Below are 23329 nucleotides of genomic sequence, written 5' to 3'. Positions count from 1 at the left end.
CTATCCGCACTCCCTGCACCGGATGGGTCCTTCCTTTTTCTTTTTCTTTTACGGTGGTTGGCATAAATATTGTTGGTGAATTACCGCCACCTTCTGCTCCGGAGTATAGATCAGACAATATACTTAAAATCTAAATCCCTTAACCCTCGTGCTGCCTTCGGGTCACATGACCCAAAGGTTCATAACGAACCATCGTTGTGTTTACCCAATTTTACCCAATACAAAAACAAATTAAAATAATTTTCTTTTAACCTTTGCAATGTGGGGGGTCTGAGACAGCCCAACGGTTAAAAGAAAATGCTTCACTTTGTCTTTGTATGCGGTAAATCTGTCGCAATACGACGGTGGGTCACAATGACTGATGGGTCAGAATGACCCGAAGATAACACAAGGGTTAAAACACATACACACAAACTCTAAACTATTACATTATATCCTCCATTATTTACAACGTAGTCCTATTATTATATCTTTATCCATGTCAGCCAACCTAAACATTCTATCCCTGCTTATACATCATATCCTATAAAAAACTGTGGCCTATCTTTAAGAAATCTGACAGTATCATCGACTCTTACCTGTTTTAAGAATGTTTTACACCTGCCAAATGTGTCATTGACTGCACTTGCCAGACACAGTACTAGGTCTTAATCTGCACATCAACAGAACATTTAATAGAGCAGTCTGTTAGATGTCTTTTTACATGTGCTCGAGATAAGAGATAGGGAAGTGTAGTAAGTGTGAGTATGTATGGTGTAAATACTGTGTGTTTAGGTTAGGTGCCACATGAATAATTAATTATGTCTGCTAAAAGTAGACTGTGACTATTCCAAAGCGTCAATCTTGTAAGTAATAATAAACAGGGTTTAACGCAACAGCCAGTAGTTGTGAGTATTTAACTTCTACATGTGCATCTCTTCATAAAGAAGCAGATTTCCGATTCTAATCCTTGATTCACGGAAATAACACACACGTGTTGATCCAGAGGACTTGACAGCTGGACTAATTAATTTAGGATGGCAAGTCAACTTTCTTTTTTAAGACAACGTATAAAACATAATTTTGTATTATTATGAATCTGACCTGCTGGCGTTTGTGGCAGATGAGGCATTTCCCTTGAAAGACTAGTAAGCCATATTCGAACTGCAGGCTATTTTGATACACTGTCGACACTCACACTAGTCACTTTACACACTGTCACTTCAGCTACTGGTTGCACTTTCAGCTACTGGTTGCACTTTCAGTTACTTGTTGCACAATCAGCACATTTTCACTAATTGTACCCCACTTGTCTCTAGGTTAGTATAGGTTATAAGGTTAGTATAGGATATTATGTGTATGATAGGTTTAGTATACTGTATTGCTTATTATTTTGTATATTTGAGAGGTCTATTATATTATGTTATGTTAGCTTACCATAGGTGTAACCTATGTTCTGAGTACTTATATGTCATGTTATGCCAGGTTGCTTTGCATTGTCTTTTCCAAAGAATTTCAGTGCCCAGTCTGACCCTGTGTTGTTCGGTGCATCTGACAATAAAATACTTGAACTATTTGTAGAGCAATGTATCTCCAATATAGGCTTTCTCCAGCTCGGAGGGTGGTAGGAAATGCGTTTTGGCATCCTAGCAAACAGTTTTCTTTTTCTTACCACCATTAATATTAAAAATATTAAATAGTAGAGGACATTGTTTTGGCTTGCTGTGCTCTGCACAACTTCCTGCGTACAGAGTGCTATGAACTATACATGGAGGGAATCAACCAGGAATGACTAGATCAGGACACATGTCCCAGGAAGATGGAGACAAGACCCTGATCTACAGGAGGCCTCCATGCCACACACAACCAACAGTTCAACACAAGCCAAAGAGCTCAGGGATAAACTATGCCAGTACTTAATTCAGACATTGGTGCAGTGCCCTTTCAGTGGGGCAAAATATAGTATGTGTATTTGTATGAAGAGTATAGGAAAAGTGTACTATAGTACACTGACAAACTTGTTTGTTTCCAGAACTTGACCTTGGTTTCAGTGTGAAATTGCTAAATAAAGTTTTGAATTTTCCATACTGTTAGGTGATTCTTTTGGAAAAAGAAATGTGAGTGCAAGTATATTTTACCCAAAGTCAATGGAACAATGTGGAAGATAAACCAAGTTAACATATGAAAAGCTACTTGTAGAGGGGTAGAAACTCCCACCTGAACAATCAGTGGCAACTTTAAGCAAATTTGTATTCGCATTCCTATCATTCAGCGCGGATGCAAAGTGGAGCGAACAGAGTTGACGTGACTCTCTCTTTACATGGTGTGGGTATCATCTGGCACATGGCCCCATTCATCTGTCAGGACAACTCTTCTCTATTTCAGTCTTTTAGACTTGTTATTGTTATATTAAAAAAGTTACGTGACACTGCTTTACTTTTAATAGACAAAGCAATCTACCATTAAACTTGAAAGGAGTAAGTGATATACGGGATAAAACCCACAGTACTATTTTATTGGCTTTGAAATTCCCTATTTTTTGTGGACTGTTGTTGTTAGACAATAGAGAATGTGTTGCCTAGAGATGTTTCATACCTGTTACATTACATTTCATATCTCCATATCCAAGCGTAAACTCCATATGCATGTGCTGAAATCCATGTGTTGCCTTCCAGAGCCAGTTCGCAGAACTAAACTCATCAGGCTTATTCAGCTAACTTGTCTCTCGGAAAATGAAGCCATTGTTCTATTAAATGTATGAAATGTAAAACTGTTGTTGGAACTGAGTTCATGTTTTCCTCATTGGTTAGTTTTGAGGTGGGTGTGTTCTACATTTAGTCATTTAGCAGACGCTCTTATCCAGAGCGATGGAATGGGTTCTAGCATGGAATCAGGAGCGATGCATTTGGATATGTCCAGAAACTGCTTATGAAGAACGACCGAGTTAATATCTCAAGGAGAAAAAAAGAAAGGAAAGAGATATTCAAAACGAGACGTTGAGGAAATGTATAAATGCACAATGTGGATCTTCTGAGCGCAACCCATTTGTGTGCTGACTGTCGGAGTGTTCACTGCAAGTTTACTGTCTCTCACCGGGGTTTGAAAAACCGTTATTTAAGTGAGCATTTGAGCCAGTGGCCCCTGTAGACTACACATCACAGACCCTTGAAGTGCAAAGCGGAGTAGACAGTCAACATGACCAAGGGACCTGCGCCGTGACACTCTCCAATGTGTATGTTTGGATGGAATTGTGAACTATTATGAAGCGCTATGGCTTGGTGTGACCGTGGGGTTCAAACATTGTTGGCTACCGTAGGGGCTTTTGCGGCTTTCAGTCTCATGACCATCGCCATCGGGACGGACTACTGGCTTTACTCACGGGCGTACATTTGCAACGCCACCAACGCTACCACTGACGAGGCACAGCCGCAACCCAAGAAGGCCAGGGGTGATCTTACGCATTCGGGACTTTGGAGAATCTGTTGTATTGAAGGTAATGGTTTATAATGATTATTTTGTCGGTGTGTCTCAAGAAAGGTTGTTTTCTACACTTATGCAAAGTGTATTTTGTCCTCCAAAAGTAAAGGTTCTAACGTAAGCAAAGAACGTTTTCTTTTTGTTAATACAAACACTGGTTTCAGCAGCAACAACAAAAAGCTTAACAGTACGGATAGACAGGCTAGGCTGTACAGGGGAATATTTGTATTAGACTAGCTAACAAGTCTCTAATAAATCAGCACAATATGTATTTATTTTCTTGTTTTTATTTTATTGTTTAGATACTCACACTTGCATAAAACACCGAATCCAGTACAAACTCAGTAGAAGCAGACAGGCCCAGTCAATGGACATGGTGATGGGAGTAACAGTCCGGGGATGCACTTTCTAATTCTCCATTCATGTCTTTATTGTTTCTGATGCCGTTGCTTGGCAACATCACTGAAATTGCTATGGAAACGGGTATGGTATTAAAAATAGACGAATCGTCACTGCCCGAGGAAAAAGTGTCAAATTATTACATCTGGCTATTCACGTAGATATTCATGCTTGATGCAAATAATGTGCAAAGTGTTAGGGCTCTACGCATGAAGCCTTGTCTAGTCTGTTCATTGAATTACTATAGTGACGTCTTTATCAGTGACTGTCGGGCAGACCATTGACTTCTAAAGTTACTGAATCTATTATATTGTATTTCAAAAGTTTAACGTTTTGCGTTTTGTAAACCATTCCCGTAATCGCACCTTTAATCATCAGTAAACGATGAGGGTGTGGATATCGTTGGTACGAAGCCATGCCTTTTTTAGAGCAATGGGAAATTCAACATTCTGGAATTCGTTCGCGTACACATCGAAGCGCTGTCCACCACTGGTGGTGCTGAAAGGGAAAGCAGACGCATGTACGAATAAACTCAGAGTTTCAAACTTATTGAGTCTGCCCCTTGAGAATGTTTTTTTTTTTTTTCAAAAAATATGCTTAGGTTACTTAGGCTACATGTGTTTCTTTTCTAATTAAAATAATATATAATGGTGGGGGGGTCAGATGGCTGAGCGGTTAGGGAATTGGGCTCCGAATCAGAAGGTTGCTGGTTCAATTCCCGGCAGTGAAAAAAAATGGCCCTGTACTTACTGTAAGTCACTCTGGATAAGAGGGTCTGCTAAAATGACAAAATGACGCTAAAAAGACAGTTATTTCTACCTGGTGGTGTTACTATGGTGGTGCTGTGTGTGAGGAATAGGGAGGGGGTGGTATGAATTGAAAAGTAATGATGTTTGTGTATGTGTGTGTGGAGGGGGGTGGGTGGGTGAGTGTGTGTGTGTCAGAGTGGGTGAGTGTGTGTGTGTCAGAGGGAGGCAGTCACTTTGCCATTCCCACAGCATGCACCACAGGTCTGTAATTAAAATGCGCCAGCTGAAAAGGCCACAAGGGCGCTAATTAGGCAGGAGGCCCTGACTTTCTCTGCTCCATCCTATTTGTTTCTGCTGTAATCCTCTTCTCTTTTCTGTTCTTTATTCTCAAGTTTGTGTTTGTCACTGAGGTCACAGAAGCTAAGGTGACACAGATCAGGCTTTGCTCACAGACATTTCTGTTTGCAGGGGTGAGGAATAGCTTTCATTAAATACTGTTGTTTCAGAGCCAAAGAAATGCTCTGGAAAAACAATTCTATTCTATTTTAGCTTGGCTCGATGTGTGACATAGAGTGACATTTCAAGTAAAGAACTACAAGAAATGCAAAACTGTACTTTCATCCTGGTATATGTTTTATATAAAAAGGTTTTATTCACAAATAAACTCACACATTTACCACCTGTTAATGTGTTCTAACACACCAAGTTCTCCAGATGGACCGGTCTCCAGAGAGGAACATGTTTGTCTGTTTATTGCTCTATTACTGTAAACCCACTGTCTTCTCTGTTATAACTCAGACCACCTTTTTATTTAAAATTCACTGGCTATAGCCTACAGACTATAGCCCGTAGAGTACCTTTGCCAGAACACGTAGAGTACCTTTGCCATGCCATACACTATGTGTTGGACATATAACATAATAAATGTTTTTTTGTGCTATTTGAACGAGTGAGGCAGTTGTTTGACTGTTGTCACTTTATAGCTGTCATGTCTGACATTCCCTACACTCAGGCGAGTGGAGTGCAGCATAAATTGTCGGTTTGGTCTATTCCTCTGAGGCTCTCGTGTTATTGGCTGAGCAGAGTTGATTCACAACTTTGTCAAAGTGCATCATTCTGTTGCCAGCGGTAGCACTGCTGTAACAGTTGTTTCAGGAACCCTGCATGTGTGTGAATGTTTGTGTGTGCCAGTGGGTGTGTGCTTAGAGGATGTGTGAAAGAGTGTGATAGGTAGAGAGGGAGTGAGGGAGCGAGATAGAGTCTGTGCTTGTGTGTGCATGTGTCCATGGGTTGTACATACTGTAGGGCGCTGTTTTGGTGTTTTAAAACAACATGAAGATGTCAAAGGCATCCTTGGAAAGTATGAAAATCAGGATCTTGGAACAGAGAGTAGGTTGCCATGGAGAAAGGATGTGATAAGCAGTAGGCTTTGTCTCTCTCCCTGCTAGGTCTGAAGGGAGTGATCTCCTTCTCTCTCTCTCTCTCTCTCTCTGTGTTTTTTTCCATACCTCCATACACACAGCTTCTGAGATTTTCATGTTGTTTTTATAAAAGACACAAGGAGCCAAGCCCATCTGACTACACACACATCCACACACTCTTTCACACACACACACACACACACACACACACACACACACACACACACACACACACACACACACACACACACACACACACACACACACACACACACACACACACACACACACACACACACACAGTAGAGACAGGGCTGATAACTGCCACTCATAAATCACATGACCCAAGAGCTTGTATCTATAATCAGGTTAGGGGGGTGGATGTGGAGAGGAGGGAGAGAGGAGTACAATAAGCAGGGAGGTGTGAGGTGGTACGGTTGCAGATAAATGAAGACAGCAAGATCTGGCATTAAGTGAGAGTCCAGGGGGTTGTAATTCATTGGGAATATCTACTGTCTTTCTGTTGGATCCACAGTACCTCAGGGGAAGAGCAGATGTGTGTGAGAGCTACTGCTCTGTTCTGTTCAAAAGCTGCTGTTCTTTCTACACTAGTCAGTACACTATTCGACACGACAAGAAGTTGTACATTTGTGCTTTTATTAGCCTGTACTTTTAATTTTTTAACAATGATTTAACACAGAAACATGTGCTCTAGTTACAATGACATATTTGACACTAATTGGTTTGCTGTTCCTCATTAAATGCAGACCTAGTTCATAACAGTGTGTTCTGTAAAGGCTGGGTCACACCCTTGGATCACCCCAAGGTGATCGGCTGCAGTCTGCATACCCTCCAGGACCTACACACCTCAAGGACCCTGAGGCAAGCCAGGATGATTGTGGCCGACTCCTGCCACCCTCGACACTGTTCCAGCTACTCCCCTCTGGCAGAAGGCTGCAGTCCATCAGGACAAAAACCTCACGCCATAAGAACAGTTTCTTCCTATCCGCTGCTGGCCTCTTCAACAAGGCCGAAGACTTACACTGACATACCACTTTTATGTCATCCAACAGCAGTCCATCCAACACCTATTTGCACATGTCATATTGCACTATGTTGCCCTATTTTATATATTTTGTAAAAATGTTTTTATTCATATCTACCCCAATTCCAAAAAAGTTGGGACGCTGTGTAAATTGTTAATAAAAACGGAATGCAATGATTTGCAAATCTCATAAATTCATGTCATTCACAATGGATGATTGAAAACATATCAAATACATATTTTAGGAAAAAATATGGTCATTTGGAATTTGATAGCCACAACACCTCTGAACCAAGTTGGGACGGGGGTAATAAAAGGATGGAAAAAGTATGTGTTACAAAAAATAAATAGCTGGAGGAACATTTTGCAACTGACTAGGTTCATTGCAAACAGGTCAGTAACATGTTTGGATATAAAAAGAGTATCTTAGAGAGGCAGATTCTCTCAGAAGTAAAGATGAGCAGAGGTTCACCAATCTGTGAAAACCTGCATCTACATATTGTGGAACCATTTCCAATTTTCTGAAAATACGTTCAATGTATCATCATATAGAGTACATCAAATAATACAATTATTCTGAGAATCTGGAGAAATCTCTATGTGTAAGGAACAAGGAGGAAAATAAATTCTGCATGCCTGTGATCTGCAGGCACTCAGCGGCACTGCATAAAAAACAGGCATGATTCTGTAATGGAAATCATTGCATGGGCTCAGAAACACTTCCAGAACTCATTGTCTGTGAACAAAGTGTGCTGTGCCATCTACAAATGCAGGTTAAAGCTCTATCATGCAAAGAAGAACCCACATGTGAACATGATCCAGAAACACTGCCATCTTCTCTGGGCTAAAGCTAATTTAAAATGGACTGAGGCAAAGTGGGAAAACTGTTCTGTGGTCAGACAAATTGAAATGTAATTATTTTGGAAACCTTGGACGCTGCGTCCTCCGGACTAAAGAGGAGAGGGACCAACCAGCTTGTTATCAGCGCTCAGTTGAAAAGCCTGCTGGTATGGGGGTGCATTAGTGCCTACAGAATGGTCAGCTTGCACATCTGGAAAGGCAACATCAATGCTGAAAGGTTTTAGAGCAACAGGTTTTAGAGCAACATTTGCTTGCGTCCAGGCAACATATTTTTCAGGGAAGGCCATGCATATTTTAGCAAGACAATGTTACAACATCCTGCCTTTGTTACAACTGCATGGCTTCGTAATAGAAGAGTCCAGGTGCTGAACTGGCCTGTCTGCAGTCCAGACCTTTCACCAGTTAAAAACATTTGGTGGATCATGAAACTAAAAATATGACAAAGAAGACCCAGGACCGTTGAGCAGCAAGAATCCTGTATCAGACAAAAAAGGGAAAACACTTCTCTCCCACTCCAGCAACTGGTCTCATAAGTTTAAACACTTGACATGTTTTCTATGTTCTATTGTGAATAACGTAATGGGTTTATGAGATTTGTAAATCATTGTATTCTGTTTTGTATTTTATTTTAAACAACGTCCCAACTTCCCAACTACGGTTTAAGATGAAATTAATTATTTTCATGAACAGATTGACAACGTTTAGGCTGTGGCAATGAAGTTCAGGTTAGTAGTTAGATAGACTTTTGATTTAAGTAAGGGGAGTGCCGAACATGTTCTGTCGCCGTTTCACTTCCTACAGTTGTGTAAGCTAGATGTTTTTGTAGTGTGTCTCACGTAAGCTACAGCGTTGCAGTGAGCTACACTGGTTTGAAACCACAGGTAATGGTAATTTCACCAACAAATCGTTTACTAATGTCATAATAAACCCTACAACGAAAATGTATATGTGAGGAATGTTTATTTTAACGATTGAAAATAGATAACGCTACATCATAGACCACTGTAGTATGTGTTGCCCGGGCAACACAGGCTAATGTCATGATGCTAATACTTCAGTGAAATAGTAGACTACTGTTTCCGAAAGTAGATGTACTTCCTTAATAATATCAGCTTATATTGTACATTACACATCACAATTGTGTGTCATATCACAAAGTAAAATTAGTAAATAGTTATCACCTGGCCTCTTTGCTTGTGGCGTTTCTGCAGCTCCCTTGCAGTAAAGCTATAGTTAGCCTAGCTATCTCCCAGAAGTTAACGAGCTGCTAAACTAATATTCTGCTAGAGGTAGTCACGCGAGTTTTCGTGACGTTAGTGACGTAAGTAGCGTCATTGACTGTGGTTAGCAAGTTAGCCACCGTTAGCTTCACTTTTCGACACAAAAACGTAATTTCTACTTAAACCGTGCAACGGAACGTAAATCCCAATACAAGCAACTCAATCGCTACCAAGACGAAACTTTTGACACCTACGTTGTCTATGTAGGCCAAATATTGACTGAGTTTTAGGGGGGCAAAAATAAATAAAAACTAGAGAGGGTACAATTTCTGGGGAAATTGTAGGGTGTGCTTGCTTGCAAAGGGGTCCGTTTTTGAATGACATTTTTACAACTGATATTTCTGTATATGTTATATAAAAATGCATACTTATTATTTATAAAGATTACATAGATTTAAAAGCATATTTTTTTTGCTGCTCATTTACAACTGAAAATACGAGTGAAGTGTAGAATGAAATAGATGTCTTCTCATTTCCCCTGCAAGAGGCAGCCTCATCGTTGAATCAAAACTAATAAATTTGGCAGACCGGTGTAAAAATTTACCTAATCTCTATGATTTAAACGTCATTTTAAGTTTTTCCCTTCTCATGATATTTTCAGGCATTTAGCCTACTCATTGCATTCATTCATTAATAAAGAACCCCCTTTGAAGATTATTCTACGACGTTACCCGGCAGTAGAAGATGGAATCGCGATTCAAACAGTACCATCTGCTAACTGAAAATATGCCCCCAAAACGTAAATAAGCTTGACATTTATTTAGTGGAAAATCGCTCATTTATAAAAAGCTCACTGGTAGCGATCATTGTCAGTAACAACGCAAAATGCGATATAGCCCTGTGTGGAGAAGCTGCCCCGGTAAATTGTACTACTACGGTAAAGTACTAGACTACTGCTGTGTTCGTCTTGGTACTGTAGCGATTGCGTTGGTTGAATTGGATTTAACGTTCCGTTGTACGGTTTAAGCTTAAATTAATTATTTTCATGAACAGATTGACAACGTTTAGGCTGTGGCAATGAAGTTCAGGTTAGTAGTTAGATAGACTTTTGATTTAAGTAAGGGGAGTGCCGAACATGTTCTGTCGCCGTTTGACTTCCTAAACAGCTGTGTAAGTTAGATGTTTTTGTCGTGTGTCTCGCGTAAGCTACAGCGTTGCAGTGAGCTACACGGGTTTGAAACCACAGGTAATGGTAATTTCACCAACAAATCGTTTACTAATGTCAGAATAAATCCTACAACGAAAATGTATATGTGAGGAATGTTTATTTTAACGATTGAAAACAGATAACGCTACATCATAGACCACTGTAGTATGTGTTGCCCGGGCAACACAGGCTAATGTCATGATGCTAATACTTCAGTGAAATAGTAGACTACTGTTTCCGAAAGTAGATGTACTTCCTTAATAATATCAGCTTATACTGTACATTACACATCACAATTGTGTGTCATATCACAAAGTAAAATGAGTAAATAGTTATCACCCTGGCCTCTTTGCTTGTGGCGTTTCTGCAGCTGCCTTGCAGTAAAGCTATAGTTAGCCTAGCTATCCCCCAAGTTAACATATGCGAAACGAATGTTCTGCCAAAGGTAGTCACGCGTGTTTTCGTGACGTTAGTGACGTAGTGACGTTAGTAACGTCAGTGACTGTGGCTAGCAAATTAGCCACCGTTAGCTTCACTTTTCGCCACAAAAACTTAACTTCAGCCTAAACCATGCAACGGAACGTAAATTCCAATAGCTACCAACTCAATCGCTACCAAGACGAAACTTTTGACACCTACGTTGTCTATGTAGGCCAAATATTGACTGAGTTTTAGGGGGGCAAAAAGAAACTAGAAAAGGCTGTTCCTGCGAAACAGCAGTGAGAATGCTGAAAACCTGAATGGGGATAGCTGACCATGCTAAAAAAGATGAAAATAGTGAAAATTTTGTAGAAAGTTATAAGCTGAAGCTTCAAAGCAACCAAAAGGTATTTTTGAAAGGGGCTGGAGCAGCATTCCAACAATGATTTGAAAGGATTTACCATTACTTTTAAAGGGAGAATAATTTGCACAAAAACCTTTATATTTTAAAAAGTATAAAAGTGAGAAATTAGAAAATACCCGCAAGCTGAAATGAATTTCAAAAATGTGTGAGTGACACAAAAGAGGCAGTGTGGAAGCTGAACTGCATCATCTGCATCATCTTAACAAAGCTAAGAGCTAAAATAGCCTACAATGCGGGAGAAGCTGAAAGCTGAACTGTTAAACAGAAGTAGGCTAGCTAGTCGGAACAAGAATATTATCGTTTTAACAGCTGAAAATTATAGTTGGGATAGTAATAGCAGTAGCAGATGTAGCCTACCATTGAGTGCGTTTACTCGGCTTTCTTAGTAGGATTCAATGTGTTGATGGAATGAAACATACAGCAGTAGAGCCGATACAGGAAGACACGGCGACACTTTGTTGCAGAAGGATGATGGTGCAAGTTTTGTCCGTGGAGCATCCAACGATTAATAAAAAAGAATCATGTAGACGCGTTTATTGAGTAATCGCATAACTAATTACACATGTAAACGGAGTAATCGTATTATTGGCATAAACCGACAATTGCTAGTAATCGTGTTTCTCATGGTCAAGTAAACGTACCAATCACCTGTGTGAGAGACTGAGTGGTGCGTGTCTGTCGTTACGGTGATGGTGCAGCTATGATTGCTAACGCGCTGAGGGCAGAGAATAAGAGAAATGTAGCTAGAATCCACACCTCAAACAAGATAACCTAGACGCAAAACTGTACGTCCAATCCAAAATATAAGGATATTTTCCGAGACCCAAGACTCTGCCGAAACCAGAGATATTCTTTATATGTCTGTGCAGTCAGAAATACGACTCTACCTGCAGTTTCAAAAACGTGTTCCTTTTGCTTTCCTGGTGCTTGTTTGTTTGGTTGCCACGGTGATGGCGCAGCTGTGATAGCTAACGAGCTAGGCAGAGAGAAAAACGAACATTTACCTAGCATCCACACCTCAAACAAGTTGACCTAGACGCAAAACTATACGTCCAATCCAAAATATAAGGATATTTTCCGAGACCCAAGACTCTGCCGAAACCAGAGATATTCTTTATATGTCTGTGCAGTCAGAAATACGACTCTACCTGCAGTTTCAAAAACGTGTTCCTTCTGCTTTCCTGGTGCGTGTTTGTTTGGTTGCCACGGCGATGGAGCAGCTATGATTGCTAACGCGCTGAGGGCAGAGAATAAGAGAAATGTAGCTAGAATCCACACCTCAAACAAGATAACCTAGACGCAAAACTGTACGTCCAATCCAAAATATAAGGATATTTTCCGAGACCCAAGACTCTGCCGAAACCAGAGATATTCTTTATATGTCTGTGCAGTCAGAAATACGACTCTACCTGCAGTTTCAAAAACGTGTTCCTTTTGCTTTCCTGGTGCTTGTTTGTTTGGTTGCCACGGTGATGGCGCAGCTGTGATAGCTAACGAGCTAGGCAGAGAGAAAAACGAACATTTACCTAGCATCCACACCTCAAACAAGTTGACCTAGACGCAAAACTATACGTCCAATCCAAAATATAAGGATATTTTCCGAGACCCAAGACTCTGCCGAAACCAGAGATGTCCTTTATATGTCTGTGCGGTCAGAAATACGACTCTATCGGCAGTTTCAAAATCTTGTTCCTTCTTGCTTTCTCTGACTGATTTTACTCACCTCTCCATTGAAGTTAGTGAGAGAACTTGAAAGGCTGCTCTCGCTTCAAGGCTCATAGCTGAAAATCTGTAAATGTGAGCTCTTTAGTAGTTACATTGGCTGAAAGAGGACAATTTTTCCTACATTTTAAGGTATAACTTGTTTCTGTAAGTTAAACTATATGAACGTTAGAGGAATTTGTTTGACAAATTAGTTGAATATCAGAAAAAGAGCAGCAAGCAGAGTGTGCCACTCTGCTTGCTGCTCATTCATAAAAATCAAGAAGGAGCAAACATTTTAATGTATTTCAAACTGTCATAATTCAAAATTGGCTGAACATTTGAAAAAGCTGAATCATTTGGGAATAGCTGAATGTCTTGTGAACATTTTAAAGGTTGAATGGTGTCTCTAGCTGAAAGTAAGCTGAAGTAGTTACGTTTGAAAGAGGAGGAAGCTTTTTAATGATTTGAAAGGATTTACCATTACTTTTAATGGGAGAATAATTTGCACAAAAACCTTAATGTCTTAAAAAGTATAAAAGTGAGAAATACCAAAAGTCATAGCCATCATCTCCTGAAGGAGCTGAACGTTTTGATACAAAAGTTGTAGGAATCGGTTAAAGTATGCAGAACGAGTTAAATGCCAAAAAACGGCGGAAGAACTGAGAAGTTGAAAAGCAATAGTGAGAATGCTTAACAGCATTCTCACAATAAAGAGAAACAGGAAAACAATAGTGAGAATGCTTAACAGCATTCTCACAATAAAGAGAAACAGGAAAACAATAGTGAGAATGCTTAACAGCATTCTCACAATAAAAATAATAATAATAATATATATGTGAGAGAACAAAGGTTGTGCTCTCGCCGAAGGCTTGAGCACACCCAATAATAATAATATATATGTGAGAGAACAAAGGTTGTGCTCTCGCCGAAGGCTTGAGCACACCCAATTAAATTTTGTTCAAGATCGGCTGGCTGAACCAGGAAAGGACAAGCCATGTCTGCCAACTGTATCAGGTTCAGAAGGTGGGAGGGGATAGGTAGAAATGCAGAGTTTGTCATGGAAAACCTGCTAGCGAGCAGGTTAGGTTCACATTGTCAGTTACCATGGAAACTGATCCACAGTTTGCGTTACCTTTCTCTCTGGAACGGAAAACCCAGAGTTTCCTCATCTCAGGGTTACCCAACCTGGTTTCTAGAAAACCCCCCTGGTCAATAAATTCATGTCAATTTAAAAACAAATAGAGCTGATTGAGGAACAGAGTCTAACACCAGAACTCTTGGAGCTATGGAAGAAGAGAGATCTGAAAGAGGTGGGAAGATTTGGATGACAGCCTAAAAAAGAAGAGAACATGATGTTTCCTCTCTTGACCTGTAGGTATCAATCAAGGGAGCTGTTATCGTATCAACCATTTCCCAGATGATAACGACTATGACACAGACAGCTCGGAATATCTCCTGCGTAAGTTCTGTCTTCTTATTTTCTCATCTCTTCTTTCCTCTCCTCTCCTTTCTTTCTCACTTCCTGTGTGTACCTGACAGTACTTCTGTGTGTGTACCTGACAGCACTTCTGTGTGTACCTGACAGCACTTCTGTGTGTACCTGACAGCACTTCTGTGTGTGTACCTGACAGCACTTCTGTGTGTGTACCTGACAGCACTTCTGTGTGTGTACCTGACAGTACTTCTGTGTGTACCTGACAGCACTTCTGTGTGTACCTGACAGCACTTCTGTGTGTACCTGACAGCACTTCTGTGTGTGTACCTGACAGCACTTCTGTGTGTGTACCTGACAGTACTTCTGTGTGTGTATCTAACAGCACTTCTGTGTGTACCTGACAGCACTTCTGTGTGTGTACCTGACAGCACTTCTGTGTCTGTACCTGACAGCACTTCTGTGTGTACCTGACAGCACTTCTGTGTGTGTATCTGACAGTACTTCTGTGTGTGTACCTGACAGCACTTCTGTGTGTACCTGACAGTACTTCTGTGTGTATACCTGACAGCACTTCTGTGTGTGTACCTGACAGCACTTCTGTGTGTGTACCTGACAGCACTTCTGTGTGTACCTGACAGCACTTCTGTGTGTGTACCTGACAGCACTTCTGTGTGTACCTGACAGTACTTCTGTGTGTACCTGACAGCACTTCTGTGCGTGTACCTGACAGTCCCTCTCTTTGTCTGGACAGGTATTGTGCGTGCCTCCAGCATGTTCCCCATCCTCAGCACAGTCCTTCTGATGTTTGGGGGGCTTTGTGTCGGGGTGGGGCGCATCTACAGCAAGAGGAACAACATCCTACTAAGCGCAGGCATCCTGTTTGTAGCTGCAGGTGAGACACAAAGCCTCTATGGTGCCCTGAGGAACACACACACACGTACGATCACACACCCATATGAACTGTGTGTGTGATGGTGGCACAACTCTCTCTCACACACATTCTTTTCTCTCTCTCATAGTGTATGTATTTTTAAAAAAAAGAGACAGGCTTCACTGGACACCTTACTGATTTGGTCATCTGACAGGGTCATCTGATTACCATGGTTACAGATGACAGGATATGAGGAGAAAGAACTTTAATGGAAAGACGTCATTGGAGTTACCAGAGCAGGGCTGAAAGAAAAACCACATCAGCCAACTGAGAGGGTCACTGCTTCTTTTCAGCACACACAAATTAGTATCCCGATGACAGTGTAGAACATTGTTATGACATTTTAACACACCTCATTGACAGTGTGTGTTTCTTACTGCAGAGGGTAGCATTCTGCAATCACTGTCAGATGAAGTCCATTTCATACAGTGTTGAGTTCAACATGATATGATATGAAAACCAGTGGGCTGACAGACTTGTTCACACAGTCTTGCTGTGTCCTCCCCTCACCCTGATAAACACTTTCCGTGTGAGTCTCTCACCAATGTGCTCTCTGTCACCTCCCCCCCCCCCCCCCCCACCACAAAAAAGGCCTGAGCAACATCATCGGCATCATTGTCTACATCTCCAGCAACGCCGGCGACCCCAGCGACAAGCGCGACGAGGACAAGAAGAACACCTACACCTACGGCTGGTCCTTCTACTTTGGCGCTCTCTCCTTCATCGTGGCCGAGACCGTGGCCGTGCTCGCCGTCAACATCTACATCGAGAAGAACAAGGAGTTCCGCTGGAGAGCCCGCCGCGACTTCATATGCTCCCTCTCCTCCTCCTCGCCATACTCCCGGATACCGAGCTTCCGCTACCGCCGGCGAACCTCGCGCTCTAGCTCGCGCTCCTCCGATGCCTCGCGGGAGAACTCGCCTGTGATTGGTATGACGGCGCCTCCGCCCCTGCCTGGAGGCCCGCTAGGGGAGCTGTCTATGTACACTCTGACGCGGGATCCGCAAAAGGGCAGCATGGAGGAGAATGCCTACAGCCCGGTACACGAGGATTCTGACTTCCTGCAAGTCCACAACTGCTTCCCCATTGACCTGAAGGATGGGGTCAACCGGCGGACCACGCCTGTTTGAGTGGGGGTCTAGGTTGGTGACCAAGACCCCTGCGCAGGATAGCTGGGAAGGTAGGGGCCTGTGGGCCTTGGGAACTGTTGAACCATGTGGTACATCCTCCTGTGGGAGAGTTAGAAGCTCAGTGTTAGTACATAGAGAGGAGATGAGTATGCACCCTAAAGGGTGAGAAACCACTTGGCGCTACACATTTACATTTACATTTATTCATTTAGTAGACGCGTTTATCCAAAGCGACTTCCAAGAGAGAGCTTTACAAAGTGCATAGGTCACTGATCATAACAACAAGATAGCCACAAAAACATTGCGAGTAGCCAAAACATGAAGCACAAATTATGAACAACCAAAGTAAGTGCCAAAGGGAAGAACCATAAGAGCATGTAGTCAAACAAGTTACAATTAAACAACATGAACCGCTATAAGTGCAAGTGTACCTGTGGAAAAAACAAGCAACAATAATAAAAACAATATATCACAGCGAGTACAAAAATTTTAAATCAGTTACCACTAACCACAAGAGCAACAAGTCTCTAAGCAAGAGTCATTGTGATCCTTGAGGAAACTAACATCAGGTCAAGCGAACCATTCCTAAGTACCGTTGTACTCCCGGAACAAGTGCGTCTTGAGCCTTTTCTTGAAGGTGGAGAGACAGTCAGTGTCTCTGATGGAGGTGGGGAGTTGATTCCACCACTGGGGGGCCAGACAGGAGAAGAGCTTGTGTTGGGACCCGGCGGTCTTGAGCGGTGGGACCACCAGGCGGTTGTCTGAAGAAGACCGTAGGTGACGGGTGGGGGTGTAAGGCTGCAGGAGAGACTTGATGTAGACGGGTGCAGTCCCGTTCAGTGCTCGGAAGGTCAGTACCAGGGTCTTGAATCTGATACGGGCCATGATAGGTAGCCAGTGGAGAGAGATGAGGAGCGGGGTAACCTGGGAGCGTCTGGGTAGATTGCTACACACTATCTTGGAGTAAGCAAAGAGAATGTGGGTACTTTCCTGTGTGCTTATAGAGTCTTAGAGCAGAGCCCATTGTTCTTGGTGTAACCTACACTCTAAGTACAATGTTGTTCTAATCTGTGAAATGTGTTTTACTGCTTCAAGATGTAGACTCAGAATTTCCTCTATCTTATGTATATGATTGCAATTTTATCTGAGGAAAACCGCTGAAAAGAAGTCTTCACGTACACCATCATGACCACTCACATTATTGCACCTGTGAAGTGTCAACCACGGTGCTCAAATAAATCTCAACTCTGACTTGAAGTTTGTTCTAGCTCAGTGAGCATCTGCTTGCTTGTGTTGAGGACAGTGTTTTTGTTTAATTGAAGTAAGCCATTGTTGTCTCTACTTACTGTGCCTGCTAATTTGTGAGACAGCAGAAATCAACTACAACGAAACCAAAATGATGTGAGGAGTTTATCTTCAAAGAAGTCTAGTTGTAATTAAATCAGTATTATGGAAATACTGTCTAAAATCCATTCAAATACTTAAAAATGTTGCTCTAGTCTGCTTGGAGTGTCTGGTGTGTAAGGTTCACAGTTTTGGAACACGGTTTTTGTGTCTAATAAGAGCAATCAAGCTCAGGAAAGGTGCAACATTGTGGGTGTGGGACATCCTACATCCTCCAAAACTGAGACCTACCTTGTGATGACAAGCACCTATGACACAAAGGGACCTCTATGACACAAATCAACATGACAGCGAGATGCACAGTCCAGATTTATATATACTAAATATTTACTGTGAACTCTCATCATGAATACTGTAATGGATGTACAGGTATAACAAAGCCTAAACTTTAAACAGAACTGAATGTTCAACATTTCTTATAAGATTTTAATTTTCTGTTTGTCAACACACACTATGGAAGGCTAGCAGGCTGTCTTAAAATGAGAATGCCATACTAATACAATTGTCACATGGATGGAATAGTGTGCGTTGGAACCAAAATGGTCACCTCTCACCTATTTATTCATTGCTATGTAATTGTCCATATTTCTTCTATCATGTGCAAAAGGGACAAGATATTGTGATGGCCTGTCATGGAACAGAGCAACTGACAAACGTTTGGCCCCACAGGAAGTGACAGGGTACAGACTTCTTGAATAGTGTTGGAATACTCTTGAACTGTCCTTTGATATGCGTCAAAGACAGGGAATGAGAGCCTTCAGTGGCTGTCGGACTGCCTGTCTGGCTGCCTGTCTCCTATTCAAGGAGAGATAAAGGTGTCCCTGACAGGATCAGGAGAGGGGAACACACTTAGTCTCAAGAGCTTTGTGTCCTCAACCTGGAATCCTAGCCATCCTTGTCCTTGTCCTGCTTCTTCAGCTTAAGTTTCTCAGGAAAATATTGTATTATGTATTTAGCTAGTTTCAACTTCCTGATGCTTGGTGGATCAATTTCACATCTCTGTGTTTGGATGTTAGGCAAAATGAAGGACTTTCCATTTCATTTTTACTCTACAATTTGGGACTTTGGTGAAACAATGTTGTATACATTAAAAGCCATAGTGAAAATAGCTTAGGCCTTTTATAAGTGTTGTGATGTTTATGTTTGTATCACATTTGTATTCACATGTGAATAGTTTCAGTATTTCCAGCTGCAGAAAGAAAAATAATGGATAACTCCATTCTCCAAAACTGTTGCAGATTATGTCAAACAAGGTGTGTTTGATTGAAAAAAATGTGTTCTCTGTATTCTGTTTTATTGATTGTTTGTAAAAAAAAAAAGTATCCATGCCGCCATATTGAATCAGTATTCACTTTTGTAATCACGTACAGATGAAGGATGAATTCTCTTTTGTTAGAGTTAGTATTCAACAGCTCTGGATGTGCTTTAAATGTTTTGGACAGAAAGACTATTGTCTAGAAGTGCAGTGCTACGGTACAGTAATACATGTTGTTGTCCTCATGGTTCTCACCTCACTCAGAAGAGCCTCGTCTGTTATCTTGCTTTTCAGTTTTTAGCAACAAAGCCGACATGATGTTATTAATATAAATAAATCAAATCAGGGCTACGTGATAACTCTTGGGGCCTGGTTCTTGCTTCTGTGTCACAATGCAAACACTTCCACAACTTTCGGACACATCACAGCAGCAGAGCGATTCACAAATTGTTTTCCACTTCTCAACCAACAAATGGCCCGCTTTCTAAAATCAACTTTATTTACATACTGTACATGCATAATACATGTGGGCTGATTGATAGCCAAAGTAGTAGCCCACCTGTCCAGGAGAAGGGTTGCTAACTGTCAGCAGACCGATGCTATTATCTTCTGGCTGTTCCTCATCTCAGGTTGACTGGAAAGCAGAAGCATTTGCCATCTATGTAAGTTGGCATCTTTTCAACAATCTCTCTTCTATGCCTTTGAATACCCTATTGAATCTGTCTTTTACAGTACATTCAGACACGCCAGCCTTATAGAGTCTAGGAGTGGAAAGTCTGTGTGTGTGAGAGAGAGCGAGCAATCCCTTGCATTCAATACCTAGAGCAGACAGCGTGTGCGGTAGGAGAAAGCATCAGACCTCAGTGGAATACCTTCCCAGGAGTATTATAAAGCGTGTTTCCCAACAGGGGTGCCGTGTAAAAGTCCTGTTATAAAGGACCTCATTTGAATGCTTGCAGAACAAGGCCTTTTCTTCACGAGAGGATCCACAGAGCCCATTTCATTCTTACTGCACACAGTTGTATCACTGTCATTTTATAGTGAAATATGAACCACTTTGCCCTCTGAGTCTGCATTCTGTGCTGCGGGTAATAAATGACCCGGATTTCCTGGAATGGCACCGCTCCTAGATCAAAATGTTAAAATGCTGTCACTCCGGGCTAGAGACAGATACCAACAGAGTGACTTGATTTTTCACAGACCCCAGTCAACGAGGCCAGATAAATCTGCGTCACTTTAGGGAAAGTAGCACTGGAGCAGGACTATCATCCTCCAATCACCCGGGGCCACAGGTTTGGCTCAACTAATCAGCACCTCACTCTCCTTCTGTCCTTCTCCTCTCACTCCCTAACAATGAGCGACAGAGAGGTGGGAAGAAAAGATGGGCAGAGGACAGAAGAATTGGACCAATCAGTGGTAGGCTTCAGGAACAAAGGAGGTTTACGAGGATTCCAGATTGACCCCCTGGAGGGAAACCATCAGCTGGATAACACCTGGAGATCAAGGGAACATGTTGCAGACACAGATGGGTCTTTTCAGTGAATGGTGGTTGCCAGTTTTTGTATAGACATTTTTGTATAGGTTCATCAAGGAGGATAGGTTATCCACATTATCCACACTCATCCCAGTGTCTGGCACGCTGCAGGTGTATGAATGACCAGACCTGGGGATCTAGCAAAGGGAGTCATTTGATCTGTATGCTCTATTACACCGTATGTCTGATACCTGACAAAATAGCCTCTGATATCTTACACAAGGCATTGACATTCTCATTTTGTCTCTGTATAAAGTGAACTGCTATTCCGACTTCTAGAGCCCATATAGCCTACCGTGTAGGCCTATGTGTGTTCTTGAAAACGCTAAAGGCAACGGCTGAGTGAATGGAGGCCAACGTTTAAGCTAACCGATTTACTGTGCAATAGCCCAGTATTAACGTGACCCTCATAGAGATGGCCTTGGGGCCTGGATAATCTAATTTCACTTGTTGCCTGTCTTTAGCAAATGAATACAGTCTGGTCCCACTGAAGGCTCTCCTAACTATTCTGCCACGGGTAAAATTAGACACCAATTAAAGTTGTTGTCCAAGGGGGAAAATTGGAGGAGACAGAAAAGATGGAGGAGATCATGGAGGTTAAGTTCTATAGCCAGAGCTCTCGTGAGACGAGCCTGATACAGTATGTGTATTTGAGCGGAGTTTGTGTAACACACTGGCAGATGTTTGACTACAGACAGAAGCTGTCAATTTGCTGAACGACACTTGCAGGTGATAATGTGACGGGTCCCTCATGCTATTGTCTGTGTTGGGCAGTTCTCCTTCTTGCCTCCCATTGACAGGCGTCATCATGTGACGGTGTTGATCATAATCGCTGGCGACGGTGGGGACATGGGTTCCCGCCGTCTGTGGTGCTGTTGCCTGGCGACCCAGTGAGTGTTCGGTGCTTGGTTTGACACAGGGTCAGAGGGACCCTGAACAGATAGGCTGCGTGAAAATAAAAGTGTTATTACACAGACCAGCTGAGATGAACTCAACAAAAGGAGCTAGCACCAGGCCAATTCACACACAGGGAATCCAGGTGTACAAAAATGGTGATAAATAGAACTACAGGTTTTGGAAGAAAACTCTTTTGACAGTTCAGCCTTTGATTGTGTTTCTGAAAACCAAGATTTTCAGAAACCTCAGTTAAGGTTGCTACTTAACTGAGGTGTTTCACTGTGCACTCTCTCTCACTCTCCCTCTCTCTCTCTTATACACACATAGCATACAAGCAAACACACACACATACACACACACAGTAGCCCACAGTAATACAATGACATTACAGAATAATACAGCAGCAGATGCGTTTCTGCTAATACAAACCCTCCACTGTGCCAATTTGAAAGTGTAGTGTTTGCCTTTGTCATTTTGCTAAATCTGTCTTGCCATTTACTTGTTATATCAAGGGGCCATGAGAGAGTTGTTATGACAGAAAATGGGCCAGAGCCCTGCCCAAAGTGGGGCACGGCAGTTTATAAAAAGCACAGACAGGCATTGATGGCAGTGTTAGGAGGTATTTAACAAAGTAGTAGAATGGTTGAAATATGTCTATGCACACATGGATTTTATACTGTAGCACCATTACCTATCTGATACCCTGTCGTTTTAGTTTTTAATCCAAATTAAAACCCTTTGTTATTAATTGAATCATGTCATTCTGAGTATTCTGTCATCTTACCAATCTAGAGCATTCTGTCACCAAGAGATGATTAACATTTACTATCAGACGGAACACTGCAGCAAGAGTAGGTCGGCTGTATGCAGAGATTAACACTGGTTGCAAAAACAAATTCAGTCACAATCAATCAGAATCAGAATCAGAATCAGAATGGGATTTATTCGCCATGAAAGTTTGCACAGACAAGGAATTTGCTTTGGCAGGAAGGTGCATACAATAAACATATAGGGACCTAAAATTTAAATATGTGGACTATCTATACTAAGGGTACATAAACTAGCAGTACTAAGTGGAATTAGAATAAAATAAAATATACAATATACAACAAACCAAGGTTAACCTGTCAATTACTCTCAGCAACAGAACTGTTTTGTTTTGATAGGGCCTAGCCTCAACTTCACAAAGTCCTCTGTTCCAAGTCCTCGAGCACTCTCTCCCCTTCCCTAATTTGGATCAGGTGCAGCCATCAGGTGGAACCCCCCCCCCCTTATCAGACCTGTGTCCTCCTCTGATTGGTATAGAAAGTAGATCAGCTCTTTCAGACACCAACGCCACTAATAAAAGACAATCTCCCAGGTGACCAGAAACGCTGAAAAGGACTGGAAAGAGAATGAAATTAGATGATATTCCATTATGTAAATTCATATGTAAATGGTTTCAAATATGATTACGCTGGAGTGTGAAAACTTCACTTGGAGTTAACCTCTGGCTCTGCACCTCGAATTCCCTCAAAAGTCAAACTATTTTGAACTCCCTCTGACACCATTTAGACCCGGACCTCATAGTACTTTGGGAAGGTTGAAGGTGTCAGGCCAGTGCTAAACACTCCCATGACTCTCCTCCATCTGTACCTTGTCGCTGTAGAGCCCCAGCAAGGCTCGCAGAACGTGTACCAGGGAGGGAGAGGGACGGGAAGATGAATCTAGGGCACTGTTATCTGGCCCCTTTTCATCAAGCACTAGGTGGAGATCTGGGGACGGGCGAGCTGGAGAGAGACATTTAGAGGAGCTAAAGAACAGCCGTGGAGAAGACAGAAACTTGCTGTCGCTTCTC

General features: G+C 41.9%; 1 protein-coding gene across 1 annotated transcript; it reads left to right on the top strand.

Annotated features, from left to right (window-relative positions):
* The first annotated feature begins 2959 nt into the window (after positions 1–2959).
* Positions 2960–16586, top strand: cacng4b (calcium channel, voltage-dependent, gamma subunit 4b). Its single transcript, XM_062483320.1, has 4 exons — positions 2960–3472; positions 14282–14365; positions 15093–15233; positions 15864–16586. Exons 1-4 carry the CDS (start codon positions 3250–3252, stop codon positions 16400–16402), a joined length of 987 nt encoding a protein of 328 aa, XP_062339304.1. The 5' UTR covers positions 2960–3249; the 3' UTR covers positions 16403–16586.
* The last annotated feature ends 6743 nt before the right edge of the window (positions 16587–23329 follow it).

Source organism: Osmerus eperlanus, chromosome 2 (assembly GCF_963692335.1).
Source record: "Osmerus eperlanus chromosome 2, fOsmEpe2.1, whole genome shotgun sequence".
Taxonomy (NCBI): Eukaryota; Metazoa; Chordata; class Actinopteri; order Osmeriformes; family Osmeridae; genus Osmerus; species Osmerus eperlanus.
The sequence above is the reverse complement of the archived record's forward strand: the minus strand, read 5'-3'. Positions and strand labels throughout refer to the sequence as shown.

Bases quoted from the DNA above. Each gene is read 5' to 3' on its own strand.
- cacng4b (XM_062483320.1), top strand. From the start codon at position 3,250: ATGGCTTGGTGTGACCGTGGGGTTCAAACATTGTTGGCTACCGTAGGG. The intron at 3,473-14,281 runs GTAATGGTTTAT...CTTGACCTGTAG, and splicing joins GAGAATCTGTTGTATTGAAG to GTATCAATCAAGGGAGCTGT. The intron at 15,234-15,863 runs GTGAGACACAAA...ACCACAAAAAAG, and splicing joins CATCCTGTTTGTAGCTGCAG to GCCTGAGCAACATCATCGGC.